The following is a 10766-nucleotide window of genomic DNA, read 5'->3' on the forward strand; positions in this document are numbered from 1 at the left end:
GCTCTGTATTTTCTGCTGGCTTGCCCCACCACCACAGCATGAGGTTTCTGTGTTATGCACTATAGCCCGTTACCATATATATGATTGAATATTATCTGCTGTTGGCTTGTGTGGATGTACAGTGCCTTGCGAAAGTATTCGGCCCCCTTGAACTTTGCGACCTTTTGCCACATTTCAGGCTTCAAACATACAAATATAAAACTGTATTTTTTTGTGAAGAATCAACAACAAGTGGGACACAATCATGAAGTGGAACGACATTTATTGGATGTTTCAAACTTTTTTAACAAATCAAAAACTGAAAAATTGTCCGTGCAAAATTATTCAGCCCCTTTACTTTCAGTGCAGCAAACTCTCTCCAGAAGTTCAGTGAGGATCTCTGAATGATCCAATGTTGACCTAAATGACTAATGATGATAAATACAATCCACCTTGGTGTAATCAAGTCTTCTTTATAAATGCACCTGCACTGTGATAGTCTCAGAGGTCCGTTAAAAGCGCAGAGAGTATCATGAAGAACAAGGAACACACCAGGCAGGTCCGAGATACTGTTGTGAAGAAGTTTAAAGCCGGATTTGCATACAAAAAGATTTCCCAAGCATTAAACATCCCAAGGAGCACTGTGCAAGCGATAATATAGAAATGGAAGGAGTATCAGACCACTGCAAATCTACCAAGACCTGGCCGTCCCTCTAAACTTTCAGCTCATACAAGGAGAAGACTGATCAGAGATGCAGCCAAGAGGCCCATGATCACTCTGGATGAACTGCAGAGATCTACAGCTGAGGTGGGAGACTCTGTCCATAGGACAACAATCAGTCGTATATTGCACAAATCTGGCCTTTATGGAAGAGTGGCAAGAAGAAAGTCATTTCTTAAAGATATCCATAAAAAGTGTCGTTTAAAGTTTGCCACAAGCCACCTGGGAGACACACCAAACATGTGGAAGAAGGTGCTCTGGTCAGATGAAACCAAAATTGAACTTTTTGGCAACAATGCAAAACGTTATGTTTGGCGTAAAAGCAACACAGCTGAACACACCATCCCCACTGTCAAACATGGTGGTGGCAGCATCATGGTTTGGGCCTGCTTTTCTTCAGCAGGGACAGGGAAGATGGTTAAAATTGATGGGAAGATGGATGGAGCCAAATACAGGACCATTCTGGAAGAACCTGATGGAGTCTGCAAAAGACCTGAGACTGGGACGGAGATTTGTCTTCCAACAAGACAATGATCCAATACATAAAGCAACATCTACAATGGAATGGTTCAAAAATAAACATATCCAGGTGTTAGAATGGCCAAGTCAAAGTCCAGACCTGAATCCAATCGAGAATCTGTGGAAAGAACTGAAAACTGCTGTTCACAAATGCTCTCCATCCAACCTCACTGAGCTCGAGCTGTTTTACAAGGGGGAATGGGAAAAAATGTGTCAGGGCCAGGGGACTTTCTCATGATGGAAAAATACAGAGAAGCATGAAGTCAGGAACTGTTCAAATTAGTTGGGAGGGGGGCACATTCAGAGCGTGGGGTTGCAGAACAAGCGGGAGCCAGGTGCGAGATAACGGTATGGAGCATGAGAGCCTGGATGTTCTTCACAGCAACACTTACATCTATCAACAGAAACGCCAAGAGGCGGGGACCCGTCTGAGCGCCTGCAATAGGCTGAGCAAGTTTAAACCACGCCCCGTCTCTACTGTGATAGGCCAACAGACGGGTTGGAACTGTCTATCACAGTATAAAGAATACTGTTTTACATACATCTTGTCAGTTCTCTGCTTGCCCTGCGAGGTGGGACAGAGAGCCCGTATATACGAAAATTGCATTTACCACTTATTGCTTAGCTAATAAAAAATACATAGTATACAATCGGTGACTCATTGTCATATTTATCCTGATACCAGATTCGAATTTACGCAACTCTAACAACAGAAAGCACTGAGCTAGGCTGAAAACCTGCATTTTGGAGCTGCCTTTCTCAAGAAAACAAAGAAGAGACCATATTTGTATGCGTCTTTATTAACTAAATGATATATATATATATATATATTGTAACGACCCTGGGTTTATAACCGCGGAAATCTACACTGCCGCACGAGCATGCTTTTGCGGCACAGTCGATAGCGCGCCGGACCTCGGGCTTGAAGGTCGAGGGTTCGAGACCTGCTCCCTGCTGTGTCATTACAATATATATATATTTTTTTTAAATGTTTGCAAACTGTTATGTGACACGTATTAATGCCAAAATAACATTCAAAACAGGCAAGCCCTCCCAAAAAAATAATATGTGGGGCTCAGCCCCACCTGCCCTGAATGATGGGTCTCGACGGCACCGGCACCTCAATTGGCCTGCATTTCTATCTGCAACTTAACCTCGAACGCTAATAAGTAGTGTAAAAAATGTCACCAGCCGAGCTAAATTCTGATTGGTCTTTCAATTAGGCAAGCCGTTTAAATTTGGGGCAACTTCTACCAGAGACCTCAGTGAACTCGCGTATTAGCGCAATTGCACAGACTTTTGTGTGAATCACCATGCGAAAAACGATTAGAGATGTGATGTCGTGTAAACATCCTATATTGTATTTGACGGTGATGGCAACGATTAGCTCTGTGTTAACCCCTTGCTATGGCCAGATTCCAGACGCAAGCATCTCAATGCCAAATGCCAAAATTCATCCGACGATTGTCCGATCCGGGAGGCTTGTAGTTGGGAATAAATTGGTCCAACTGAGAAGGGTGGGTTTCGAAGTAACCAATGATGAATCCGCCGCTTCTGACCGCATCAAGACTAAAAACGGATCTCTTGCATTTGAGGCTGATAATCGGGCTGGACAGCCTGCATCACAAGGTAAGCCACCAGGCCTCCCTTTTTTCCCCAGTTTGTAAATCATGTAGCGATAACCTAATAGTGAAATGCTATATTGCTTCAACACAGTCTTTGCATCCACTGCTGAACTCTGACTTAGTGGATACATTGGTTTAGCCCCATTCAAGCTATAGATTGTAACACCAGTTAATGTGATTTAACCAACACATTTTATCATTTTATACTGGTAGTTACATGTGTGGCTATACAACACGTTCCTCTGTGTTAATGTTCTCAAATGTCTCCAGTTGCAGGGTGTCTGTTTGAATTTTAGATGTCTGCAAAAAATGTACTTTTAATTGATCCAATGATGTGTACACCTCATCTTGTCTTCTCATTGATTGAAATGGGTGTATGTCTTGCCATGTGGCAGGTGGTTCCACCCCAAAGTGTCTCAATTGGTGATTTGAAAGGGGTAAGATGGCTGTGTTCACTGTTGGACTACTTCATGGACCACAACATTTAGTTTAAAAAGGCTGTGTTTTCTAAATTCAGATGGACCCCCTGCAACTGGCCAGACTTCAAACTTCTGTTTTGCTGAATGGTGGACTAACATGTTAGAGCCCTTTGTTTGAATCCCAGATTGCCACTTAAAGGTGGCACATGTTTGAGCCTTTGCAAATCCTGTTTATTCATTCCCTCTCCCAGAATGGCACAAGTTGGATGCTAAACTCCAGCACATGGGGCCATCAGTACAGTGTAGCAATGAAACAATGACTCTTCGGGTCAAAGGGGGAAGAGCTCCACATTTTCTGGTCGACGGCGGTAAGTAGAATGTGCCTACTAAGTAAGAAAAATATGAACCACTGATGCTGCTTATGCATGTAAGTTGCGTAGCCCTATATATGAGTTGGTTTAGCCTGAGGTATTTCTGTCTTGTGCAGGTGATGGGTCTCCTGTTCTTCCCCTGTCCCGAATGCCAACTCACTGTGGCTTCTCTGTGAAGCGGTCACGCAGGCATGTGTTCTTCGTCGCACCATACCAAGGCTGCCATGTCACTCAAGAGGTGATATTTCCTCCATGGAGGCTTTCCCTTATTAAACAAATGTTAATTTTAACTCTTGAATAATCTTGTACTGCTAAATGTTGATTTGAGCCTCTATTCACATGTTGGCTATTAAAGCACATTTACATGGGTTGCATCATGATACTGTTTTCATTCATACAGGGGGGTAACTATGTTCTGCCACTCCGTCTGTGGGGGGCACCCATGACCATGTCTTGTCCTGTTGCACCACCCCCTCCCCCCTCTGTCTCCTGCTATTTATCTGGCATGGTGGTGAAGCTTTCCATGGCAGCGAATGCTCTTCAAGTCAAAGGTGGGTAATTCTTTGACATTGTTTCAGTGCACATGGTATATTTGGGCATATGAAATGTATTCATTTGAACCTATGGCGGATGAATGCTGATCCAAAAGTAATTAATTTCTATGAATGGTTGACAGTAGACTGGTGTATGCCTACAGTCTATTCTGTTGCTCACACTGATTGTTTTTCAGTGTCTGGTGTGTGGGAGCCACTTCTCGCAATCACCCAGCAATGTGGCTTAACTATTGAGACATTCTTTGGAGGAGTGGTGATCACTGCACCATACACAGGACCCTGTGTGGAGTTGGAGGTAATTCTTAATGTCATCTTGTGGTCATGAAAGTGATTAAATGGTCACTTTTTGGGGGGGGGGGGGGGGCTATTTCCTAACTTTTGTGTACCTTTTTTTTTTTTAAATTCAGGATGATAAGCGTTTGCTTTTCATGCTCTCGGGTGCTGGGGAGCTCACCCTCTCCTGCCCTGCAGGCCTCCCTCCAACTGAACCTGTTATGTCTGGATACCCTCTGTTCTACCAGTTGTCCCAGTACCATTTCCCTCCGTATCCCCCCCAACCACCCTCGTCCCCAACAGCAGCCACTACCATGTCTAAACAAACACATTCCCCTAAACCTTCTAGCCAGGCCATGCATATGCCACGTAAAGGAGACCCCCAGGTCCCACAAACACCTGAATTCCACCTGTTTTACCCATACCATTTTCCTCCATATCCCCCTCAACGCTATTTCCCAACATCAGCCCCCACTACCTCACCTAAACACACACAATCCCCTCAACCTGTCACCCAGGTCCTGCATATGCCACCTAAAGCAGACCCCCAGGTCCCACAAACACCTGAATTCCACCCGTTTCACCCGTACCATTTTCTTCCGTATCCCCCTCAACAACGCTATTTCCCAACATCAGCCCCCACTACCTCACCTAAACACACACAATCCCCTCAACCTGTCACCCAGGTCCTGCATATGCCACCTAAAGCAGACCCCCAGGTCCCACAAACACCTGAATTCCACCCGTTTCACCCGTACCATTTTCCTCCGTATCCCCCTCAACAACGCTATTTCCCAACATCAGCCCCCACTACCTCACCTAAACACACACAATCCCCTCAACCTGTCACCCAGGTCCTGCATATGCCACCTAAAGCAGACCCCCAGGTCCCACAAACACCTGAATTCCACCCGTTTCACCCGTACCATTTTCCTCCGTATCCCCCTCAACGCTATTTCCCAACATCAGCCCCCACTACCTCACCTAAACACACAAATTCCCCTCCACCTGCCACCCAAGCCCTGCATATGCCACCTAAAGGATACCCCCAGGTCCCACAAATGCCTGACTTCAAAATGTTTTACCCATACCATTTTACTACACATCTCCCTCAACCTTATTTCCCATCAGCCTCCACTACCACACCTAAACAAACAAATCAGGCCCTGCATATGCCACCTAAAGGATACCCTCAGGTCCCACTGAGTTACCAGTTCCCCCAATACAATTTCCCAGGGTTTTTCCCTCAACGCTCTGTCCCAAGAGCACCCCCCATAGCCAGCCAACTGGATAACCAGAATAACCCCCAGAAATATCATTACTCAGATTCCTCCTACCGTCAGTCAGCCACTCCTTCAGTAACTGCTAGCACTATCCCTGGCACCACACCCCAGGCCCAACCCATGCAGCCCTTCATGCAATATGACCAGTACCCGATGGTTCGCAGCTGGAATCCGTATGCTTCTCCTGTGTTCCCACCCCATTATGGAACGGTGCCGTATCATTATCAAGGGCCTAGGGAGTAACTTATGGTAAGGCATAATTATCACAAATGTAATTAAATATATAATGTACTATTTGCAATTACAATTGAAGTTTAATCACACTACTTTCAACAGGTGGAATCTACAGTTTCCAGACATTACTTGTGAAGTGTAAAATAAATTCACTAAATGTACTGCTTGAGTTTGTTTTTACTTGACTGTTGGCCAGGGAACTAGCAGAATAGACTAGCAGAATCCAGTAAGATCAGGGGCGGTGTCACCCCTTCTGGTCTTCAATGCAGGGCCGACATAAGTTCCTTACATTTTCCCTCCATCTTTTTGCTGCAATTAGTTGGTTGTAATTTTGGGTAGAGCAGACATTTTCATATATTTATATAGCTTTATCAAAAATATTTTAATAAATATTTAGTATAACTATTTGTATTGTTTTTTTTTGGTGGATTAAATTTAAATTGCAACCAACTTTCTATGGCTTGTTTTAAAAATAGTGATATTTAGGAGAATTTCAGTTTCAAATGAGTGGTTGTAATTTGAATAAAGGTTAAAAGGCCATTCTTAAACATGGGGTGAGAAATTCTTACTGATTTGCTGGAGAACCAGTTCAGCTTTAAGTAACTTTTGTATGACTGCATTTAGTGAGGTCTAATGCTTCAATATTTAATTTCTGCCCTCAATTAATTATATAAATAGGCCTGTTGAATTGTCTGGCTTGCCGTTCCAAATAAAATGTTTTTCCTCATAATTTAAATAACTGTTCACTAGGTGTCGGCAAGACCATAAGCAAATAGGTAAACTGGGATATGATTAAGTTAATCAGGATGCTTTTTCCACAAATAGACTTCCTTTCCATGGTAGCAAGATCTTCTCTATTTTGGTTAACTTTCTATTAAAATGCATTGGCATGAGATCATTTTTATATATACTGCATTTCTCCACATCAGCTCCTTTTATTGGTATACTACACAGTAATGTAAAGGGTGTATTTTTTTTTTTGTTTGATCCAATACATATCATTTGCATTACAACCAGAGGATAGGAAAAAGTATCTCGAGGCTGTGGAGGGATCCAAATTGTGGATTTAAAAGAAAATGAATCATCAGCGTACAATGACATCTGTTTTTAAGCCCTGGATTTTTAACCCCTTTATTGTTGGCTCTGATTTTAATTGCTAACATTTCTCATGGCCATAATCAATATGCCGATAGTGGACAACCTTGTTTTACTCCTCGACAGTTTAAAACTGAAGTAGCCTTTCACTATTTTACGCCTAGGTTTACTATACATGACTTCAACCCATTTTTATAAGAGATTCTCATTGTTCCAGATATTTATATTACACTTAATCAAAAGCCTTTTCAAAATCAGCTATGAATCGCAAGCCTGGTTTCCCAGATTTTCATAGTGTTTGTTTCCAGTACTTATCTCCAAGGTATTGTCCATGGGAAAAAAAAAATGGAATAATATCCGACAATACCTTAATTCTATGCACTATACATTTTACATCAGAACACAACTGTAAGGCCTAGTCTACCATTTTACATAGGAGTGGTTAAAGCTAATTGAGTATGTGTAAAATAAGTTTAACTGGTATGCCATCCAGCCCTGGAGTTTTCCAGGACTTAACGGCATTAATAGCATCAATTAAATGTATTTAACTAGGCAAGTCAGTTGAACAATCTTATTTACAAAAAGCCTGCACTGGCCAAACCCGGACGATGCTGGGCCAATTGCGCACCGCCCTATGGGACTCCCAATCACGGCTGGGTGTGATGCAGCCTGGATTCGAACCAGGTGATGCAGTATCTTAGACCGATGTGCCACTCCTCCTCTGTAATTTGGCCTTCTAGGGGCAGCAGGTAGCCTAGTGGTTAGAGCGTTGGACTAGTAACCGAAAGGTTGCATGATCGAATCGTCGAGCTGACAAGATAAAAATCTGGCGTTAACCCGCTGTTCCTAGGCCGTCATTGAAAATAAGAATTTGTTCTTAACTGACTTGCCTAGTTAAAAAAAAAAAAGTATTTCTGTATAGCTGTTACATTTTACATTATTAATAGAAAAAATTAGCTGTGATTAAATTAACAAAACCCTCACCCACATGGAAAGTCAGTAAGTGTAAGTCCTTGTATATGCCAATTATCTCATGGTCCGACTGCATTCTGTCCCCTATCAACACTTTTTTTTTTTTGTTGCTTTTGGTGCCACAGAGAATGACATAAAGTAGTTAAGATGACTAGCTTGATTAAGCCTCTGCCATGTATATCTCACTTGGTCAGGATATTTAAGCCTCCATATATCCACTAGTTCCATATATCCACTAGTTCCTGCTCAAAAAAATAAAGGGAACAGTTAAACAACACAATGTAACTCCAAGTCAATCACACTTCTGTGAAATCAAACTGTCCACTTAGGAAGCAACACTGATTGACAAATGTCACATGCTGTTGTGCAAATGGAATAGACAACAGGTGTAAATTATAGACAATTAGCAAGACACCCCCAATAAAGGAGTTGTTCTGCAGGTGGTGACCACAGACCACTTCTCAGTTCCTATGCTTCCTGGCTGATGTTTTGGTCACTTTTGAATGCTGGCGGTGCTTTCACTCTAGTGGTAGCATGAGACGGAGTCTACAACCCACACAAGTGGCTCAGGTAGTGCAGCTCATCCAGGATGGCACATCAATGCGAGTTGTGGCAAGGTTTGCTGTGTGGCCTCCCGGGTGGCGCAGTGGTTAAGGGCGCTGTACTGCAGCGCCAGCTGTGCCATCAGAGTCCCTGGGTTTGCGCCCAGGCTCTGTCGTAACCGGCCGCGACCGGGAGGTCCGTGGGGCGACGCACAATTGGCCTAGCGTCATCCGGGTTAGGGAGGAATTGGTCGGTAGGGATCTCCTTGTCTCATCGCGCACCAGCGACTCCTGTGGCGGGCTGGGCGCAGTGCGCGCTAGCCAAGGTTGCCAGGTGCACGGTGTAGCCTCCGACACATTGGTGCGGCTGGCTTCCGGGTTGGATGAGCGCTGTGTTAAGAAGCAGTATGGCTGGTTGGGTTGTGTATCGGAGGACGCATGACATTCAGCCTTCGTCTCTCCCGAGCCCGTACGGGAGTTGTAGCAATGAGACAAGATAGTAGCTACTACAACAATTGGATACCACAAAATTGGGGAGAAAAAGGGGTAAAAAAAAATTTTGAAAAGAAAAAAAGGTTTGCTGTGTCTGTCCGTGTAGCGTGGAGAGCATGGAGGCGCTACCAGGGGACAGGCCAGTACACCAGGAGACGTGGAGGAGGGCAACAGCCCAGCAGCAGGACCGCTACCTCCACCTTTTTGCAAGGAGGAGCACTGCCAGAGCCCTGCAAAATGACCTCCAGCAGGCCACAAATGTGCATGTGTCTGCTCAAACGGTCAGAAACAGACTCCATGAGGGTGGTATGAGGGCCCGACGTCCACAGGTGGGGTTGTGCTTACAGCCCAAAACCGTGCAGGACGTTTGGCATTTGCCAGAGAACACCAAGATTGGAAAATTCGTCACTGGCGCCCTCTGCTCTTTACAGATGAAAGCAGGTTCACACTGAGCACATGTGACAGTCTGGAGACATCATGGAGAACGTTCTGCTGCCTGCAACATCCTCCAGCATGACCGATTTGGTGGTGGGTCAGTCATGGTGGGGGGTGGCATTTCTTTGGTGGGCCGCACAGCCCTCCATGTGCTCGCCAGAGGTAGCCTGACTGCCATTAGGTACCGAGATGAGATCCTCAGACCATTTGTGAGACCATATGCTGGTGCGGGTGGCCCTGTGTTCCTCCTAATGCAAGACAATGCTAGACCTCATGTGGCTGGAGTGTGTCAGCAGTTCCTGCAAGAGGAAGGCATTGATGCTATGGACTGGCCCGCCCGTTCCCGAGACCTGAATCCAATTGAGCACATCTGGGACATCATGTCTCGCTCCATCCACCACAAACTGTCCAGGAGTTGGCGGATGCTTTAGTCCAGGTCTGGGAGGAGATCCCTTAGGAGACCATCCGCCACCTCATCAGGAGCATGCCCAGGCGTTGTAGGGAGGTCATACAGGCACGTGGAGGCCACACACACTACTGAGCCTCATTTTTGACTTGTTTTAAGGCCATTACATCAAAGTTGGATCAGCCTGTAGTGTGGTTTTCCACTTTAATTTTGAGTGTGACTCCAAATCCAGACCTCCATGGGTTGATAAATTTGATTTCCATTGATCATTTTTGTGTGATTTTGTTGTCAGCACATTCAACTATGTAAAGAAAAAGGTATTTAAGAATATTTCATTCATTCAGATCTAGGATGTGTTATTTTAGCGTTCCCTTTATTTTTTGAGCAGTGTATATATAATAAATTAAGAACTTTCTTCAGAAACTCGTCAGTCTATTCTTGTTTTGAGAAATTAAGGCTATTCCATGCGAGAAATTGCCATCTGGTACAATGCCGTGTACTACTCCCTTCACATTACAGTGCAAACTGTCTCTAACCAGAAAAGAAAGAGTGGGAGGCCCCGGTGCACAACTAAGCAAGAGAACAAGTACATTAGAGTGTGTCTGTTTCTCAAACTAGACCTCACAAGTCCTCAACTGGCCGCATCATTAAATAGTATCCGCAAAACACCAATCTCAACGTCAACAGTGAAGAGGCAACTCTGGGATGCTGGCCTGGAGTAGTTCCCTCTATTATAATAATAAGTCATGTATAGGCTTACAGTGTATTTTTTTGGACTAATGAAATGGGTGGAGCAGAAAGTGCTGTTAGGTAGATTAAATTAGTTAGGATTTTCTTTTTACCTTA

The 10766-nt window shown here is 44.2% G+C and overlaps 1 protein-coding gene across 1 annotated transcript; it reads left to right on the top strand.

The window, feature by feature from the left end:
- The first annotated feature begins 2465 nt into the window (after positions 1–2465).
- LOC118965316 (extensin-like) lies at positions 2466–6139 on the top strand. The gene is made up of 7 exons (XM_036983994.1): positions 2466–2848; positions 3515–3631; positions 3751–3872; positions 4035–4185; positions 4365–4483; positions 4596–5993; positions 6081–6139. Exons 1-6 carry the CDS (start codon positions 2533–2535, stop codon positions 5985–5987), a joined length of 2217 nt encoding a protein of 738 aa, XP_036839889.1. The 5' UTR covers positions 2466–2532; the 3' UTR covers positions 5988–5993; positions 6081–6139.
- Positions 6140–10766: the final 4627 nt, after the last annotated feature.

This window comes from Oncorhynchus mykiss, chromosome 7 (assembly GCF_013265735.2).
Source record: "Oncorhynchus mykiss isolate Arlee chromosome 7, USDA_OmykA_1.1, whole genome shotgun sequence".
In the NCBI taxonomy this organism is placed as follows: Eukaryota; Metazoa; Chordata; class Actinopteri; order Salmoniformes; family Salmonidae; genus Oncorhynchus; species Oncorhynchus mykiss.